The sequence below is a fragment of the Ceratotherium simum genome, chromosome 8 (assembly GCF_057802395.1).
Source record: "Ceratotherium simum simum isolate JZ-2026a chromosome 8, ASM5780239v1, whole genome shotgun sequence".
Classification (NCBI taxonomy): Eukaryota; Metazoa; Chordata; class Mammalia; order Perissodactyla; family Rhinocerotidae; genus Ceratotherium; species Ceratotherium simum.
In genome coordinates, this window is record NC_141907.1 from 68215028 (window position 1) to 68235362 (window position 20335).

The window sequence follows — 20335 nt, forward strand, 5'->3', positions numbered from 1 at the left end:
GATTCAAACTATAAGGTTTAACAGCCTTTGGACAGAAAATTAATAGGCTAAACCAAACTACAAATTAACTTAATAAATTGAAATCTCATGAGGAAAAAGTGTTTCAGGAGTGAAGCTCCCTCTCCATACCAGTGAATGTTCATTTAAAAAAAAGATTATTTAAAATGTTAATACTTATTACATTTTATATACATAAGAATTGGTACTGTAGGATTGTCTCATATCTGGTCCACAAATAGCTCATACAGTAATATACCATTGATGTTGGGATATTAAATATAGAAGGGATGGCTTGTATTAGAATTTTACTTTAGGCTCAGATTCTGTCTTGTAAATGGAATTTTAGGGATATGGGTACAGGGAAGTGAAATGCTTGTGTAATGCAGAAATCCTATGTGACAGGGTGTGGATTTGAAATTCCTCAGGAAGATTTTGTAACTATCAAATATAAGCATGCCTGGCTAAGACAGTGGGCCTTCCCTTTGTAGAGATGTAACATGGGGAGGGATATCAGTGCTATCACAGGACCTAATATTTATTCCTGGACCAGACTATCCTGAAACTGGTAGTGTCCTTTAAATAAACTGATCCATAGGCAGTCTATTATGTCATCTTATCTTAACTCCAGTGATAAAAACTGCCAAAAGATGGAGAGTAAATGGGGAAGAAAGTCCCATAAGGACTCTTCCTCCTTTTCACTGAATACCCTGAATGTTAGGTCATGAAACTCAATAATGGAAGGTCAGCTGTGTACTGATGACCTCAGCAAGCTTCTCTATGATTGAAAATTTAGCATTGCTTTCTTCAAAGGAGATGGATCACTGTGCAAAAGTATGAGCTAAATGCTTTTGTACCTCTCTAGCATTTTAGCAAATTGAACTTTGTATGAAGTCCTGATTAGACTTCACTTTGAACAAGTACGTAAGCAGTCTTTCAAATCTCAAGCTATTGTCTTGAGAAGACATTTGCATATGTTGGCTGCTTGTTGCTTCTTTGTTCTTAGTCTAGCATGTACATCCAGTTTTGTTCATTTGTTTGCATTTAGTCATTATCTATGTTGTGTGCTAAATTCTATATGCTCTGGTGATGGTTGTGGTTATTTTTAAATTAGGGTTCAGATTGACAGCCTATTTCCCCTCCTGCCCTGTGCAACACCACAAGGCTTCTTACATAACCAGTAAAACAGTCCCAGCAGAAACTCATTATTTGCACAAATCATGCCTGCTATCCCGTGGGCTTCATAAGCACCCCATGGTAGCTAATGCATTTTAACACACAGATAAAAGATGATGGTTTTTGATACTAGCTGTGAATTTGCTCTGTCACTTAGGGAGTAACAGAGGGAAGAGCAATGGTCAAAGTGTGTGTTCACACGTCATCCAGTGAGTGAGACATGAAGGCTTCACGTGATGTGTACGCCTCATAGAAAATTCTCACACTTGTGGAAAAGACAAATAGAAAAAGACACAGTAATGGCTCTCTTAGCCAAGCTCCACTTAACCAACTCACTGGATGAAACTGGGGATTTACAATCTTCCTTAATCTGCATTACCAAGAATCAGCTATTTTGTTCCCAGACCTGTTCAGTTGTATTTGTTTTTGCATTGATGAAATATGAGCATTAAAAAGAAAGTTACTGTTGCAATGAAAACTAATTAAATGCTTTGGAAATACTTGATAGCTTTAAAAGAAATAGTTGTCAAATGAGGTCTATAACCTCAATAGGTTAGGACAATTGAGTAAGATTGGGAGTAGGAGGATGCTGCGAAATGAAAAAACCTAGAAGCATTTTGTACTTAAGCTGCTTTGCAAGTTTCTTTCAATTTTTCACTTTAACGAAACTAAAACTGGGAATTATAAAGGTTAAGTAATGGGTGTGATTTACACAGGGACTCCAAGCACTGGACTTAGACTTGCAGAAAAGTTCGGGACCCTACAACAAAAGGTTGATGAATGTATACTCCTGCTTTATGTTAAAATGAAATCTCTGTGATAGACATCCTGTGTATGAATATATGTATATATCATTTCTCAGTCCCACGTTAACTGACCTTCTCAGCTAATCAACCAATTGCTGATCTCAAACACATTGCATTACCAGGCTTGCTCTGCACTCAAATTCTGAATTCACTCAATTTTGTGTAGAGGACTCTAGACTAGGGAGAGACTACTATTTGTACTGCTTTATAGTTGTGCCATAACTAGAACTGCTAGATTTAGCAAATAAAAATACAGGACATGCAATTAAATTTGAATTTCAGATAAACAAATAATTTTTTAATATAAGTATGTCCCTAATATTGCATGGTGTCCAGCATTTTATCTGGCAACCCTAGCCATAATGTACTATTTATCACAACTTAAGGAGTAAGAATTTTAATGACTTAGATAAAAATGAAGTAAATTTTCATATTAACTTTAGACTTCTTTCTATTGTGAAAGAAAGGCTAGCTAGTCTCTCTTTTTCAATTCTCAAGAATGCTGTATAAGTTTAAAAGAATATCTATTTAAACTTTTCCCTCAAGAAAAGGGGCAAAAAAGGTTTTGTAAAAGGGGGCAAAAAGGTTTTGGTTTTAAAATAAAAGCATTTGATATTTTTTAAAGTACTTTATAAAATAAATGCATTAGAACTTATCTGTGTATTCCTGCAAATAGTTGAACATAGTAAAAACAATAAATGTTTGGCTTTACCCTTCAGCCAACCAAAAATCTTTTGGCCTAAAAGGATCAAAATGTAGGAGACTGTGGATATTCACCAGAACCCTTCATTTTCTCAATCTCTTCATCCGTCTCTGGGCTGGTCGTTGTCGATGCTTTTTCTGGGTTACTACTATCAGTATCTGCTTTAGATGGTCTGTCTTGTATCTCTAACAGCCGTGACTTCTTGAATGGCCATCCATCATCTGTATCTAAAGCTTTACGCTTAATCATCTGCAGTGCACTACTAGCTGGACTAGCTTCGGGAATGTCAGTGTATTCTACCATTAAGGTCAGGTTGTCTACCACATTGAGATGGTGGTTGGTATTACAGCTACTTGGAGAAATATGCCTGTTTTTCAAGGAGATAACACATGAATGAAGAAATTCACAATCTGGAAAAAAAGTCTGTAAAGCTTGACAAAGAAAAATGTTCTCCTGAGGGTCTTTTTGGACATTCTTCTCTCCTAAACAAAATAAAATACAGTTCAACATACAATATTTGTTCTACAAAGCTTTTATAACCATCTATTTGTTAGTAAAGTTGAGTCAAAAAGATTTAAACTAAACAATTTTATGAAAATATCTCAAGTAAGAAAAATGACATGCATAATCCCAAATCAATTTATCTGCCACAATACTCTAAGAGAAAATTAAAGTTATATTCTTTAATATCAACAATATAGTATAGCCACAATAGTACCATTTCTTTCTTCAGTGGGATTTAAGAGTATTAATAAAACAATTTTAATCCTAAGGTGGACAAATTCATCAGTTAGTGTAGCTGGCTCATCCATAATTCAAATCAGTAAGAATTTTTTTTAAAAGCACAGAAAGTAGTAATGTGTGAACTTTTTACTTACGTGTTGCTTGAATCTGTGCTTGTTTTCTTTTTTTAATTTCTCGTTTTAATCTGTTTACATCCTTTAGTAGTTTTTCTACTGCTCTCTCACTGTGTTCTACTTTTTTGCATATAGTCTGCAAAATAAGAAAAGGGCATAGATAAAATTCCAAGTTGTAGGGCCGGCCCCGTGGCTTAGCGGTTAAGTGTGCGCATTCCGCTGCTGGCAGCCCGGGGTTTGGATCCCGGGCACGCACTGAGGCACTGCTTCTCTGGCCATGCTGAGGCCGTGTCCCACATACAGCAACTAGAAGGATGTGCAACTATGACATACAACTATCTACTGGGGCTTTGGGGGGGGGGGGGGGGAAATTCCAAGTTGTGTACTACAGTCTAGGTTCACAAATAATATAAAATCCTTCATGGTCCATAATATCAAACATTTGCCTTTATAAAAGATTTTAATTCCTGTAAAAGAAACTACTTTTGAAAAGCAGACTGGACTTATGTGTCATCAGTTTTAAGTACTAATACCCTCCGACTCAGTGATTTCATTTTTGGAATACATCTTATATAAATAACAAATTTATATAAAATTATGTTTCCTAATATAATATCAAATGAAAAGTAACTAATTTCCAATCACAGGGTAATAGGTTGTTATAGCGAGTTTTAGTGGATAGTTTTTAGGATGTCTGCCCAGCCTATTTCTCACGAACTTGTATACCCTGCCATAAAAGTTCACCAGTAACCCCTTTAATCAACTTTCATCCTAGCTGACCCAAGCAGAGATATTACATAGCCAACTGGCGAATTCTAATCTCTTGAATAGAAGAGATCTAAATGCAGGAGCTGTGGGATGGCCGTGCTCTGTTCGGCCAGTGGATGAATAAACAGATCTGTAGATACTATGGAGGAAACCAACTTGCAGACACAAAGAAAGAGAAAGTTCTGATGGCATTCCAGCTCCTGGATCCAATTCCTTCCTGAAGCTCAGCTGCTTTCTGCCTACAGTTCCTGTAACATACCTCTACTCTCCTTATTTTAGCCCAAGTTGGTACTTTTTTTTTTTTGTGAGGAAGATCAGCCCTGAGCTAACATCCATGCCAATCCTCCTCTTTTTGCTGAGGAAGACTGGCCCTGAGCTAACATCCTTACCGATCTTCCACTTTATATGGGATGCCCATGGCCTGACAAGCGGTGCGTCGCTGTGCGCCCAGGATCCGAACCCGGGCCACCAGCAGCAGAGCGCGTGCACTTAACCGCTACACCATGGGGCCAGCCCCGCAAGTTGGCACTTTTAACATTAAGAATTCTAATATACTGCTCTATGAAATATATTGCCATCAAAAAGAACTAAAGAATAAGTAGCAACATGAAAAATGTTTAATGATGCATCAAATAAATAAAAATCATGGTGCAAATTTATAGGTCCCCATTACTGTCAACTGCATAAAAGCATGTCCACATTAGGGAAAAACTGGAGAATACGGCAAAGTGAAAATAGTTATGTTACAATGTTGGGATTCTGGATATTTCTCTATTTTCTAAAATTCCTGTATTATCATTCATATTAAAAAGAGTCGAATATTAGTAGTGTGTAAAATGTATTCACCCCATTTCTCTTAGTGTGCTATACTGATGAGTATCGTGGCCATGGAAATATAGTACTCAGATCTCCATTTGGAGGAAGCATAGTTGACTGACAGCCCCAGCGGCCATCCGTTTGGGTCCACTACTGTGTCTGTGCTTAGGCTGTGCTTCCCCAAGGCTGCTCTTAGCCAACCACTGAGCACAGAGTGGGTATTAGTACAAATCCATTCCTGTAGGACAGCTTTGTTCAAATTCAAAGCCTCCCCATAAGCCTGGCTGAAACTTTTCTGGCCCTGCAGTCTAAAAGCTCTTCCTACTCAAGTATCCTCCCTTTCTCCCACCTCCTTTCTCAGGTGTCAGACTTGTGTTGCAAGTCTCCCTGCCTGCTCTTGCTCCCAATAAATCTCTTGCATGTCTAATCCCATCTTGATGTCTCTTCTCAAAGGACCTGAACTGCCACAATGAGATAGAACTTGGTACTGTGGTAGATTGTTTGTTCCCAAATATTTGCTTCCCTTTTTATCCTGTAAAAGGATTATATATCCCTGCCTATTGCCATGTGACACCTTCTGGCCAATGAAATGTGAGCAGAAGTGACATGCCAGCTCTGAGCAGAAGTTTTAAGAGCTGTTGTGAATTTCCATCAACTTTCTTGCTCTTTTCCCTTTGTCATGAGAAGAGTGAGTCCCACATAAGGGCTGCTCCTTCAGTCTGGATCCTAGAATGAAGATGACATTTATAACAGGAGCAGAGCTGTAGCCAAGATATAATGTGAGTGAGACTAAACTTTTGTTTCTGTAGGCCACTGACAATGAGGTCTTTGTTACTGAAGCTAAACTAACACAGAAAAAGAAATCTAATAAAATGTCAGGTTATCCCTAAAAAATTTCAGTGATCAATTTCATATGAACTCTAGAAGTGGTCTTTAAGTGTTTGATATTTGATATGTTAACTTACCTTTAATTCCTCTTGTAAAGAAACATACATTTCATTTATCTTATGTACCTCCTTTAAAGATCCATCTTCTTCAAAAAATTCAGAGCTGTAAAAAATTACCATTTTCTCAGGCAAATGTACAGAACTCATTTTAATGATACAATGAAAAACTTCTTTGTAGTTGAGGAGCAACGAAGATTCTTTTTAATGGCTTTGTAGCGACCATAATTTTGTCAACCTACTTATATATAACAAAACCAACCAGAAAACCTAGTTCATCTATCTTCACATTAGCAAACTTTTTAGCATCCTAAAGACTATTGCCAGGACTCAAAAAAGAGGTTAAGTAAAAACAGATAAAGATAGAAGAGTGGAGGGAGAAAAAATGTTTCTTTCTTGGCAATGGGAACTAGTCAATTTTTAAAATATTTTATTGAATTTAAGTCATCATTGATTGAAAGAGGCAACATTATTTTATATAACATGAAGAAAGAAAAACAACACTAAGGCATGGTTTGTAAAGGATCCCAATTTGAGATAAAAGTAAAACTGTGCGTCTTATAATCAATGAAATGTGGTATAGTAGTTCTCCTTTATATTTGGGGGATACGTTCCAAGAACCCCAGTGGATGCCTGAAACCACATATAGTACTGAACCCTATATATACTATGTTTTTTCCTATATATACATACCAATGATAAAGTTTAATTTATAAATTAGGCACAGTAAGAGATTAACAATAATAAAATAGAACAATTATAACAATATACTGTAATAAAATTTACTGTTACCATAGATCTTAGCAATCTCAGCCTATGATTTTTTTTCTTTCCTATTAAGTTGAGAACTTTCACCTTTTCACTTAAAGGAAGCACCTTATGGCTTTTCTTGGGCATATCCAAATCACCATCATCACTACTCTTGTGCTTTGGGGCCATTAAATAAAATAAGGGTTCCTTGAACTGCGATACCTTGACAGTTGATCTGATAATCGAGTTGGCTACTAACTGACTAAGAGGCGGGTAGCATATCCAGTACGCTGGACAAAGGGATGACTCACGATCCGCACGGGACCAAGCAAGTCAGTGTGAGATTTCAACATGCTACTCAGAATGGCACACAATTCAAAACTTATGAATTGTTTATTAAAAAAGTTATACCTCAGCTATACTATGAGTGAGCCTCAGTTTTTGTCTTTATTTACTATCTAGTCTAATTTCATGCCTTTAATCTGCACTGCTGCCTTAGAAAATTATTTTGAGGCTAGCCACTTTTTCTTAGAATAAATACATTAACATATGCAGGATATGCAACAACCCCCCATTTTTTAATACTTTATAAATGGACAAGTGCTAGAAGGAAACATGCACAAAGTAAAAAGTAAAAGCAGTCTGGTTTACTTGAGTAATATGGTCATTAGTCAGTTTTCCTTTCATTTTATTCTGGTGTTGTGCGATAAAAAAATTAATTTCAAAAAATGGACAGGAGGGGGCTGGCCCTGTGACATAGCAGCTAAGTGCGTGCGCTCCACTGCTGGCGGCCCGGGTTCAGATCCTGGGTGCGCACCGATGTACCACTTGTCAGGCCATGCTGTGGCGGCGTCCCATATAAAGCGGAGGAAGATAGGCACAGATGTTAGCCCAGGGCCAGTCTTCCTCAGCAAAAAAGAGGAGGATTGGCATGGATGTTAGCTCAGGGCTGATCTTCCTCACAAAAAATTAATTAATTAAATTAAAAAAAAAAGAATAGGAGTAAGTTTAGTGGGGAAGCAACTGAGGAGTCTCACCTGTGTGTTTTTACAGCTCGGCTAAAACCAGCGGATGTACAGGAACCTGATACAGTTTTATAACCCAGTTGTTCAGACATGCCCAGATTGGCCACCACTAAAGGTATCCTATGAAAAAGTCTGAAGAAATAAAATTTTAAAATATAAACAGAATAAAGTGAAAGATTAGCATCTACCTATTAGTACAGACTACCTTTCCCCTACAAGATTAAAAAACAAACAAAAAACTCGATTCCTTACTACCTGTCAAAGACAGAATGTACTGACTTGAGGCAAAGGGCTTTTAAAAGTTGTAAAATGTGCATAGTGTAAGATAATTGTGTGAAAAATACTTTAATGGCTATTTTAACTGATTAGCACATGTAAAAATAAGGCAGTATTGTTGAGATTTGTCCTATCTTTCATGAATAATAAAATTAATCTTAGTTGGTACTGTTTTAAACTTAATTCTCATATTCCATGAAAATGTGGTTTCCACAACCCATGGGGAATCCATGTTAACTCATTTTCGTGGATCATCAAGCACTACCTTGCTTCCTTGCAGAGGTTACAAAAAGCTGCTCAAGTACCTAGGCTTCAGTTCTACATTCTATCTTTTGGCAACCAATTTCTAAAGTACACATATTTTTTCCACTTTATGATAAATAATAGCAAATTCTCAGTGCCCAAAACACAAGTCATCATTCCATACTGGGCTTCTGATTTCCTTATCTCACCTCCATTTTCCCATTGGTAAAGAACAGATGGTAAGACCGACTTCAGAGGGCTATTGTGACAATCGAATGCAACAATATATGAAAATACTTGGTAAGCTGCAAAAAGTACAATAAAAATATTGGGTGTACTTTTCTATTAGCTGAAGATAGCCAGTGACTGGTCAACATTTACCCTTTCTGAGGCTTATATAAGGCATGCTCCAGCCGATGAGTAGAGCAGCTTTCTGTTATTATACTTGGCGTTAATAGCAGAAAAACAAGTTCCCGGCTTGAAAGATGCTGCTGTAAGTTTCTGTGAAGCAGTCGCTCTCTAAATGTCATGATCTGGTCTGAATGACGTCGGAATTTGTACCAACCAACCACAACATCCTGAAAGAAACAGAGAAAAGATATCAGGTGTATACCTTAATGGTTACAATTTTTATGTGTCTTGCTGTCATAATTAAGCAATAAAACTAAAAGCCTTAAGAACGGCTTTCTTAATATTTAGCAAGATTTTGAGCATATATAAACAAAGCATACACTTAAGTATATACTTTACTTTTGTAAAGTATGCAAACTGACTTGCAGTTAAATTACTTTCCATTCAGTTACAGGGCTACAATTTTATTCAATAAAAATTAGACAAAAAAATTCTTAACTTCCTCTAATGTCTTATGGCATTTGCTATCTCAAAATCTTAATCTTTAGTCAAAATTCAAATGTCAATGAAAACAAGTTAACTTCCTGTATGGATACTTGGTTTGCTAAATAAGTAAGCTGAACCCAATAGCTTTTAACTGAAATTTATATGAGAATGATACCACCTAGCCCACAGAGTTGGTTTCAAAATTGAATAAAATATGAAAGGGTTTTCTAAACTGTAACATGCTCAACAAATGTGTTGTTAGTATTACTAAACCTTTTTTTTTTTGTGAGGAATATCAGCCCTGAGCTAACATCCATGCTAATCCTCCTCTTTTTGCTGAGGAAGACGGGCTCTGAGCTAACATCTATTACCAATCCTCCTCCTTTTTTTCCCCAAAGCCCCAGTAGATAGTTGTATGTCATAGTTGCACATCCTTCTAGTTGCTGTATGTGGGACACCGCCTCAGCATGGCCGGAGAAGCAGTGTGTCGGTGCACGCCCAGGATCTGAACCTGGGCCGCCAGTAGCTGAATGCGCACACTCAACAGCTAAGCCACGGGGCTGGCCCTAAACCTTTTTTTTTTAAACTGGAAAAATAAATCTCATTTACTGAAAACTTAGTAATTATAACAAAGGGAAAAACAACCAGTTCGCTTAGAGATCTGTCTGTGACAGTTTCAGCAACTAAGTTTTATATTTGTACATTTAAATGGGCCGGCTCCGTGGCTTGGCGGTTAAGTGTGCGCGCTCTGATGCTGGCGGCCCGGGTTCGGATCCCGGGCACGCCCCAAGGCACCGCTTCTCCGTCCAACGCGAGGCCGAGTCCCACGTACAGCAACTGGAAGGATGTTAACCTATGACATACAACTATCTACTGGGGCTTTGGGGGGAAAAAAAAAAAAATGAATAAATAAAATCTTTAAATTGAGGAAATTAAAATTACTTCTCTCTTTTTAAAACTAAAACATCTTTACTGGTACATTTTTAAATATCCATTATAATTAGGGGAAAAGCCCAAGCACTTTCAATAAAGGATGTATTTTTAAAAGAAACTTCTTTTACGGAATCTATTTTTATTCTGAACTCAGAGATCAAAAAGTTTTAAGAGGAAAAAAGTACACAGAAAAAATTTTGTTTGGAAAAAAATTCTATTTTGATCATTCAACAAGTTTTAACTGAACACCAAGTATGCTGTGGAGGATTCACATTAGGTGCTGTATAGGAAATTGTCCCTGCACCATAAAAGATAGTAACTGCAGCTACGTAAAATAACAGTAACAGATGAAGTTCTAGAATAAATGGTACTGGGAAGGGGTATGGTGGGAAATGTAGAAGAGGAAGAGATCATGTTAGTTAGAATAGTCAAGGGAAGGATGCAAACAAGATTAATACTTTTAATGACTAGTTTTGCTTTGAAATTCTGGAAAGAACAAGCCTTTCCTCACCTGCTTTATAAGACATTGTGAAGACAAATGCTGTTAAAAGTTCTTTCAAAGTATTACACGTTTTTAGGAGCCGAAAATAATACAAATAATACCAAAAAAGAAAAGCTAAATCAGAGAATACCTTTTTGACACCTGATAATATTTTCTTCAGTGCTTGCTCATTTATTTCACCAGAAGAATTATAAAAGCTGTAAAAGCCAAAATTAAAGGCATTTCAAATAAGCTAAAAATATGAATGATTTTATTAACACTTTTAATTTTAGTTATTCCAAACCCAACTACCCAACCAAAATCTGTATTCCTAGTTGCCTAACAGATGAAGTTCTAAAATAAATAGGGAAAGTTCTCAAATTAACAGATTTAAAGTGGTAGACATATGAGGTCCATAAGTAATGAAAAAGGAAAAGGAGTGGAGAAACTTCAAAAGATAAATTTGGGCATTACATTTTTTTTTAACCTAAAACAAAACAAACTATCCATTAAGTACAGGTGTTTCTAAGTTCACAGAGCCAGTTCACAATTTGCTTATTAAAACTTCTTTTTTTCAGTATTGATACATACAAAAGAATGTGTCATATGAGTGTGAAGCACAATAACATGACAATTTATTCACTGCTAATGTCAAAAGCTCTACTTCTATCAAATCAAGAGAAATGCTTTAGAAGTTGGTTGTTTTTTTTGGGTGGCGGGGAATAGGTGTTGGTTTAGTTTAGTGGTCTTTGTTCTATAGTTGGAATGTCAAAGATGTAGGGAGAATTGAGAGATAATTCTAAAAGATTCTAAAGCATTTACTTCCAGCTTTCTTTCCCTTCTAATAACAGGGATTGCAAATAATATTTTCCTCCTTTTAAAATTCATTGAGATCAACAATATTCTTTTCTATGATGGTGAAATATCTGTTATGCAAAATCCTTTACAAATAATATTCACTATTAATAGGCTTTTACTGGTAATTCTAATCTGTACACTGAAAAAATTTAGCTACAGCAAACTGAAAAAATATATCCTAATAGGCAATATATATATTTTTTAACTTACAAAGACTTACATTAAAAATTTTCCATTAAAAAATTTTAATGGGGCGGGGGGCCAGCCCTGTGGCGTAGCGGTTAAGTGCGCGCGCTCTGCTGCTGGCAGCCCGGGTTCGGATCCCGGGCGCACACCGAGGCACCACTTGTCAGGCCATGCTGTGGCGGCGTCCCGTATAAAGTGGAGGAAGATAGGCACAGATGTTAGTCAGGGCCAGTATTCCTCAGCAAAAAGAGGAGCATTGGCATGGATGTTAGCTCAGGGCTGATCTTCCACACCAAAAAAAAAAAAAAAAAAATTTTTAATGGGAAAATAGACACAATAAAGTGTTCTACCTACCAAAGGGGGATATTCAGCTGATCAAACAGATCTCTCCATTTCACCTATTTATTATTCCAACATGAAAACTCTCAGTATAAGAGTTTATTCCTGTATTTCTCTAGATGGTCCACTTCTGAGCTTCTCAAACTGGGGCATAAGGCAATACACCAGGGTGTATAAGAAACAATAGGGAACAGTGTATATCGTCTGTGCAACACTGATTTTATATGAAGTTTCTGGGAAGGGGGTCATTTTTATGTAGAAATAGATATATTGTGCAGTAGAATTATGTTAAACTGCATATTTTTTTTAAAAATAACTTTAAGTTTTAGGCTTCAATGGGCTGTTTTCCAGGTATTTCCCAGGGATTTCTGAGGTAAGCATATCAGTGTTATTTCAGTGGAAAACTTTGAGAAGCAATGTATTAGAGAGGGATTGGCAAACTTTTTCTGTAAAGGGCTAGACAGGAAATATTTCAGGTTTTGCTGGACACATAGTCTCTGTTGCATATTCCTGCGTTGTTCTTTTTTTTACAACCCTTAAAAAATATATTAACTATTCATAGAGGGCAATATAATAACAGACAATGGGGCCATACTTTGCCACCCTCTGTATTAGAACATAAAACTAGGTATTAAAGCTTATTCCATTCGGTCTCCAAGAAGTATGGTATCAGAAGACTTTGTTTTTAACATGTTCACCTATATTATTTAAAACAGGGAAGAAACAGCCTGGTGTGCTGTTGGATTAACTCAAGAAATACTGCTTCTTCTAGTTTTTGCCCTACCCCTGACCAGTTCTGTGGCATTGGCTATATCATAAACTTTTTATGCCTATTATTTTGTTGTTAAGGAAACATGAAGTGTGTAGTAAACTTTTTTGAATGAGAGCCATTTCAGGTGGTTCTCCTTTTACCCCAACTCCCACCCCTTGATCTTGTAAAGCTAAAAGGCTGAGGCATGGGTTTCTCATCATTTGATCAGATGGTTTCCTTAGCTCTAAGACTCTATTAAGTTGCTCTATGTAAGGTAGTTGCCAGAAGATATTGAATCACTTTTTTTTTTTCCCACTCTCCCTTCTTAATCCTTTGCTGGTCCAGAGTCCCTCAAGGAAGAACTTATGAGTCTCCACAAAGAATCCCTCAGTCATTCAACAAATATTTTTGTATGTCCATTGTATAAAAGGCACTATGGGAGGTGGCTTTCTGGTACAGCAGTTTAAGAGCACACGAAGCCTTTATTTCTGTCATCTACCACCAACCATATGCTCCACTGTAACTCTTACATAACTGTAGAGATGTGTACATACAGTGTGACTCTAAGATAGCAATGCTGACTTTTCATGTACAGTTTATGTAAATCACAAAGCTATTTCATTAAAATTACACCATGTTGTGGTTACAGGTGTTTGCTTTATGAAAATTCATTTATTTGTGTACTTTTCTACATGCATGTTATACCTCAATAAAAAGTTTTTAAAGATATCATAGCCTATTAGGGCTAACAGTACTACTACTATCTATAGGACTAAGAGCATTAAGTTTTCACCCTAGAAGAGCAATAGGAAGCAAGTTAAATAAAGAACCTAACCAGTTAACAGACAAAAGATAACATTAAAAAATATGATAGTGGGGGTCTGGCCTGGTAGTGTAGCGGTTAAGTGCATGCACTCCGTTTCGGCAGCCCTGCGTTCACAGGTTCGGATCCCAGGCGCGCACCAATGCACCGCTTGTCAAGCCATGCTGCGGTGGCGTCCCATAGAAAGTAGAGGAAGATGGGCATGGATGTTAGCCCAGGGCCAATCTTTCTCAGCCAAAAAAGGAGGAGGATTGGCATCGTAAGTTAGCTCATCGTAAGTTGGCCAATCTTCCTCACCAAAAAAAAAAGTACGATAGTGGGGCCACCTCAGTGGCATAGTGGTTAAGTTTGCACGCTCTGCTTCAGCAGCCCAGGGTTTGCAGGTTCAGATCCCAGGTGTGGACCTACGCACTGCTTATCAGCCATGCTGTGGCAGGCATCCTACATATAAAATAGAGGCAGATGGGCACAGATGTTAGCTCAGGGCCAATCTTCCTCAGCAAAAAGAGGAGGATTGGCAATGGATATTAGCTCAGGGCTAATCTTCCTCATCAAAAAAACAATGATAGTGAGGAAACAGATGATAAATTGGAATAAAAGGGTAGAAAAAAGGCTGCGGCTGATGTATGAGAATGTGTCACTGGGTTTATGCAATGAGGTGACTGGTATGAGAAGGAAAAGCAACTCTCAGGTACACTGGTACCTGGGAGAGGCAGTGGAGCCAGCTAAAGCAAGCATATCAGTACAGAGAAGGAACTATTAGACCGAGCTGAAATAACAAGTGAATTTTCAGGTATTTAAAAAACAGTCTTTTCGTTTTAATCAATACCACCACGTATAACTGGTAACTAAGATACTTTGTTAGTTTTAAAAATTACTTCACTTGTGGAGAATAATTTTCACAATGGATCATTTACTTGCTGTTACTACTCACCTAAAAAGCTGATAGCATGGAATATATTTCTGTATGTCTGGAAAAAAAGAATTTTTAGTTATGATTACATTAATTATCATTTGAACAACATATATTGAACATTTCATGCCAGGAAGTACTTTACTATTATGTCATTTGATCCTTACAACAAACCTATGTTATCATTCCTTCCATCTTAAAGATGACATTAACAGGCAGAGGTAACATCTTTTAAGTGGTGAGTTTTATTCTCTTGTCAATAGAAATACATCTAAATAGGAAAAGTGATCATTCTCTTTACACATTTTCTTTTAGACATTTTCATAAATCCCTCTGAAAAAACACTAAACAGAAATAGTCTTTGTAACTGCTAACTGGCCAAGCATACTCTAGTGTAGATAAGGGAAAGTATAAAAGTGATGAAAATCTAGGGGCCAGACCAGTAGCGTGGCAGTTAAGTTCACATGCTCCGCTTCAGCGGCTCCAGGTTCGCAGGTTTGGATCCTGGGCATGGACCTATGTGCCGCTCATCAAGCCATGCTGTGGCAGCGTCCCACGTACAAAAAAAGTGGAGGAGGATGGGCACAGATGTTAGCTCAGGGCTAATATTTCTCAGCAAAAAGAGGAAGATTGGCAATGGATGTTAGCTCAGGGTCAATCTTCCTCACCAAAAAAAAAAAGTGATGAAAATCTCATTAACCAAAGCAATGTACTAATTTGTAGATCTTGAATTGTACTTGTTAGCCATCTGTTTTAAAGTAATCCAACATTTTAAAATAATTTGAGCAAATACTTAAGTGTTCAAACAGCACTTGCCTGATACCTTAAAGCTTAGCATTGCTCCAAGCACAATGGAGTTGCTCAAAAAATGGTTGCTTAATTAAACTCCTCAAAACATGTTACATACTTTTGGCAGCATGCTAATTACAATTAGGAAAAGAAAAATGCCCTAAGGGCTTGATTTTAAAGCTCCGGCTGAGCAGACAAAAAACACCATTAACAAAGTAAAGTTACAAACTGCATAAACATGTCTAACACATGACAAAAGGCCAATATCCTTAGGTTATAATATGGTATTACAAATCAGTAAGAAAAAGCAAAGTAGCCCAGTAGAAATACAGGCAAAGCATGGAACAGGCCTGTTCTTTTCAAAGAAAAGGGCCCCCCAAAAAAGTCAAATACATAAACACTTAACCTCATTTGTAATTAAGAAATGCCCATTAAAGTGATATTTTTTTTCACTTATCAACTTGGCAAAGATTAAAAGATCTGATAATGCCTAGCAATGGCAAGAGTGTGGGCACCCAGGCACTTTTGCGTACCGTGGAAGAGTTGAAGATGGCATGACTTTTCCAAAAGGCAATGGTCTACCTCTAGGACTCTGACTTCCATATATACTCAAAGGCACAAAGATATATGCACTATAAAATGTTCACTGTTATACTGTTTCGTATTAACAAAAAAACAGAAAGTCATTCATAGCTGGTTAAATAAGTTATGGTGTGGCCATATAATGGGCATTTGAAGCCATTAGAAAGAATGAGAAACTATAAACATTGATACTATTCTGCAGTAATGATATCTTAGAGATATTCATATATGTGTAGTATGACCCTGTTTGTGTAAATAAAAATATATACACATTTATATACGTGTGTATTATGTGTGCTGTTAATGAGTAAAACAAAATACTCATAAAACTAACAGTTGTTGCCAGAGAAGACTCTAATGAGAGTTTAAATCTACTTTATATATTTACTTTACACATATATACTACATTTTTATATGTATATAAATTTATATACATATATATAAATTTACTTTACATATATATACTTCCATTTTTAACCTGTTAAAGTGGCAAACAAAAAATGACAAAGTATGAATATAGACTGATGTAATCTTTCTAGAAAGCAATTTGCTACTACAGTTCAAGAACCTTAAAAATATTCATACTCTTTGACGTTGTAATACCATTCCCAGGAATCTATCTATAAGAGATGTAGAAAAATATTTATATATAAGGATGTTCACTGTAGTATAATTTATGATAATGAAAAATTGGAAATAACTCATTATAATTTATTTATTTAAAGGACTGCTGAAATCACATATAGCTATAAAAGTAAGGCCATAGAGAATACAATGCAGTTACAAAAAATCATATTTAGAGGATTATTTAACTTGGCAAAATGGTCATGATACACTATGATGTCATGATGCCAAATTTTTCATAAAGTACACCACCAATTTTGTTTAAAAAAATGTGCTTAGAAAAAACTGTATATGTTATCTAATCAGAAAACTCCCTATGTATTTTAAAGCCCCCTTTTCTCTTTTCCCTGAGAGAACAGCTGCCCCCGGTGCAGCTGCCTCACCACCCACTCCTTGAACCCTCTGCAGTCTGATCCTTCCCCCATTACACTCCAGAAATTACTTAAGGTTTTCAATTAGCTAATCACTGAGTTTTTTCAGTTCTCATCTTCTGACTTTTCTGCAGCACTTAACATTTTTGTCTGAATTGTTTTATCTTTTTTCTTAGTCTTGCTCATTGGTTCCTCCTCTTTTTGCTGGGCCGTCTTCCTGCCACTTAAATATATGCAGGAGCTATTTCATCCTTGTTTCCCCACAGTAATCTTATCTGCTTCCTATATGCCATACTGTTTCTTGCTCTAAACTAGGCCATGGCCATAATTTTAATTCAGAAATGAGTGTAATATATTCTTTTAAAATCTGCTTTTAAAAATGTGTATCTATTTTTTAACAATTTAAAAAGTAATTTATGTTGATCTCTTTCAGCATAAACTATCAAAAACAGGAGACACAGAAATAAGTGACTCACCAATTGTATAAATAACTTCAACATCCTCCATTTGAGAATCAGTAATGCTGTTCTTGGCTTCACCTTTCACTTCCCCAAGGAGAAGACCCTCCTATGAGGACAAAAATTAGCAGCAGTATATTGAATACACTGACAGAATTACCATTCAGTCACTTAACTAACCACTATTCCCCAAGTATTTTACAGTGCCAAAGTGTGTGCTACTAACTAGGGGGCACACAAAAGAAAGACCAGGTGCACTTCCAGTTTAGTTGGGAAACATGAACAGTTAAATGAGTGAGTAGAAGAGATTGTAAATACCACTGTGATTCCCAGCACACTTGGAAGCACAAAAGGCTTAAAGCCAGAAATGAGCACACTATGTTTGAGCAACAAGGAGCAGAGCAGTTTGCCTTGGAACAGAAGGCTCCACTATGAGTAAGGAAATCAAAGACAGACAGGAATAGCACCAATAATGGAACATCCCAAATGATTAGCCAAGGACTCTGGATTAATGGGACGTGCTTCTAGCAGCCAGTGGAGGCTTCCCAGCTATGAAATGACACAATGATCAGTATTTTTAGATTAAAAATTGTGCAAAATATTAAAGATTTGGGATTCAATATCAGAGTCTGCTTTCTCAAAGGGGAGCTGTGACCCTTCTTTTAAAAACACATTTTGCCACAACAGTAGTGATTTTTTTGAATTCCAGAGAATTCAATTATTTCTCTTGGCACATTTAAAGACCCAATGCCCTTGACAGACAATGAGGATTTTATCTTCTTTATAATTAGTTAAGAATTTTTTTTTTTTTTCATTTCATTAAAAGAAGAGCACAAAAGGAATGTTTCCACACTGTGAGTCTTCTCTGGAATCAAGGGGGACCAATCCAGAACTCTATGCTCAAGTGTTCCAGGCAAATCCTGGGAAAGGAAGCAGGGGCAATGCAAGTACGACTATCCAGAAAACCACCTTTTAAAGACTTTAGGAGAAAGATCTAAGAAACAAGAGCCTCTCTAACACTATAGCACTTTTCAAGGGCTAATCCTTTAAGGTACAGAGAACTTAAGGACCCATTCTGTTTATATTTACACTAAGACATTCCAAAATAATTTCCACAGCCACATACATTTTAAAGATTTTATTTATTCAGTTTTTTTCCCCCCAAAGCCCCAGCAGACAGCTGAATGTCATAGGTTCACATCCTTTTTTAGTTGCTGTACGTGGGACTCGGCCTCACGTTGGACGGAGAAGTGGTGCCTCGGGGCGCTCCCGGGATCCGAACCCAGGCCGCCAGCATCAGAGCGCGCGCACTTAACCGCTAAGCCACGGAGCCGGCCCCTCACATACATTTTAAATTGTCATATATTTGCTCTTTGGTAGGTGTTCATCTACAAGGTTATTCAAAACTGTATACATGAAAGATACCAATTCCAACCCTATTAGGACTGTGCCACAAACTATTTTGCATAAGACAGACCTTATAGGATGTGCAACTATGATATACAACTATCTACTGGGGCTTCGGGGAAGAAAAAAAGGAGGAGGATTGGCAATAGATGTTAGCTCAGAGCCGGTCTTCCTCAGCAAAAAGAGGAGGATTAGCACGGATGTTGGCTCAGGGCTGATCTTCCTCCAAAAACAAAAAAAAGACCTTATATTATAAAACAACGGGTACAAAATTTAGCAGAAATTACTAGGCTTTGTTCAGTATGGTATTCTCTAACCTGTATTAGCAAGTTACTCAACACTTACTCTGAGACACTACAGTACTTTCCGGGCTCAATGTTTTACAGTGTTTTTTTAATTTCATAAAAATAAACGTTTAAAAAAATAGGCACTGTATTTTAAACCTTCACTATTTAATCTCATCCAGAGGTTTTGAACCTAAGAAAAGGTATGAAGTAAGCATTTAAATATCTAATATTTGAGGATAAACTTAAATGTTTAAATTATAACTGAAAGCATAGAAAAGGAACTAGCTGAGGGCTTACACTTCAATATATTTGATACCAATGCAAACAAAAGTCAGATATCCGGTATACCCAATTAAGCTTTTTCATCCACTAACATTTCCCAAAAAACAGCCCCTGGATGCAACACCTACTACCCCTTCCCAGCTGCCATGTCTACAAACGAGCACAGCAGCTGCTCTGCATGAAACACTCCGTTCTCGCTGAAAGCGACTGTCGGCAGCCGGGAGACGCGCACGTAAGCGGCGCCGTCCCCAGCAGCAGCCGAGACCGCTGTGGAGGCTGTCCTCGCAACCAGGTGTAGCCAGAGAAGGGGGAGTGCTGCGAGGGCGGTGGGGCGTGGGGCCCTCGGCTCGGGGCGCGGCCACACCGGCCAGAGGAGGGCGGGCTAATCCTGGAGCAGCCCTAGCGGCGGGAGGCACACCTGGGACGGCCCGGCAGCGGCGGCGACAGGGCCCCGAGGGCAGAGCCCCGCGCTGCCGCGTCGGGGAGCTCGCGGTAGGGCGTCCGCGCGCCGGGCCTCTTCTCAGGCGACGCGGGTTCCGCCCCGCCCCTTGGCTCACCGTGTCCGAGTCGGTGTTGAGGTGCTGGAAGGCCAGCGCGCCGAGCACAAAGCCCGAGAGCACCGCCGACGTACTCTCGCCCTCCATGCTTCCGCCGCCTTGCCGCTCGAGGGGGCGCGGGTAGGGGCCCGCCGATCCTGAGGCGGCGAGGCGGGGCCGAGCGGGGGTGGGGGGGGCGCGGGGCCCAGCGGGGGCGGGGGGCAGCGGGGCCTGCGCCGGCGCCTGCGCACAGGCCGCGGCGCGCTCCGCCGACAGGGCGGGCCGTGGGAGGCGCGCGTGCCCTCTGCTGGGGAGCGTGGCGTGCGTTGTGCTCATGCTTAGGGGGTCGTCCTCTGGCTCCCGCTGATCCCTTCTGCCTAAACGCCGCTTGGTGTTGGGCACCCCTGCAGGACACCACGGAGCGCGTTTGGGTGGGCAGCTGCTGCTGAGGGACCCGTGGCATATGTGCAAAACTATTAAAAAGGAACACTGCTGACAGAATAAAAGCATTGCTGAG

The 20335-nt window shown here is 38.4% G+C and overlaps 1 protein-coding gene across 2 annotated transcripts; it reads right to left on the reverse strand.

Annotated features, from left to right (window-relative positions):
• Positions 1-76: 76 nt before the first annotated feature.
• ABRAXAS1 (abraxas 1, BRCA1 A complex subunit) lies at positions 77-19986 on the reverse strand. 2 transcript variants are annotated; one of them, XM_087434527.1, is made up of 9 exons: positions 19840-19986; positions 17325-17415; positions 14504-14540; positions 10764-10830; positions 8743-8939; positions 7855-7974; positions 6089-6173; positions 3561-3675; positions 77-3164 (listed from the first exon to the last, which is right to left on the reverse strand). In XM_087434527.1, exons 1-9 carry the CDS (start codon positions 19924-19926, stop codon positions 2728-2730), a joined length of 1236 nt encoding a protein of 411 aa, XP_087290653.1. In that variant the 5' UTR covers positions 19927-19986; the 3' UTR covers positions 77-2727. The 2 variants fall into 2 exon arrangements, with proteins under 2 accessions (XP_087290653.1, XP_087290654.1); XM_087434528.1 differs by lacking the exons at positions 10764-10830; positions 19840-19986 and having other exon boundaries at positions 17325-17344.
• Between the last annotated feature and the right edge of the window lie 349 nt (positions 19987-20335).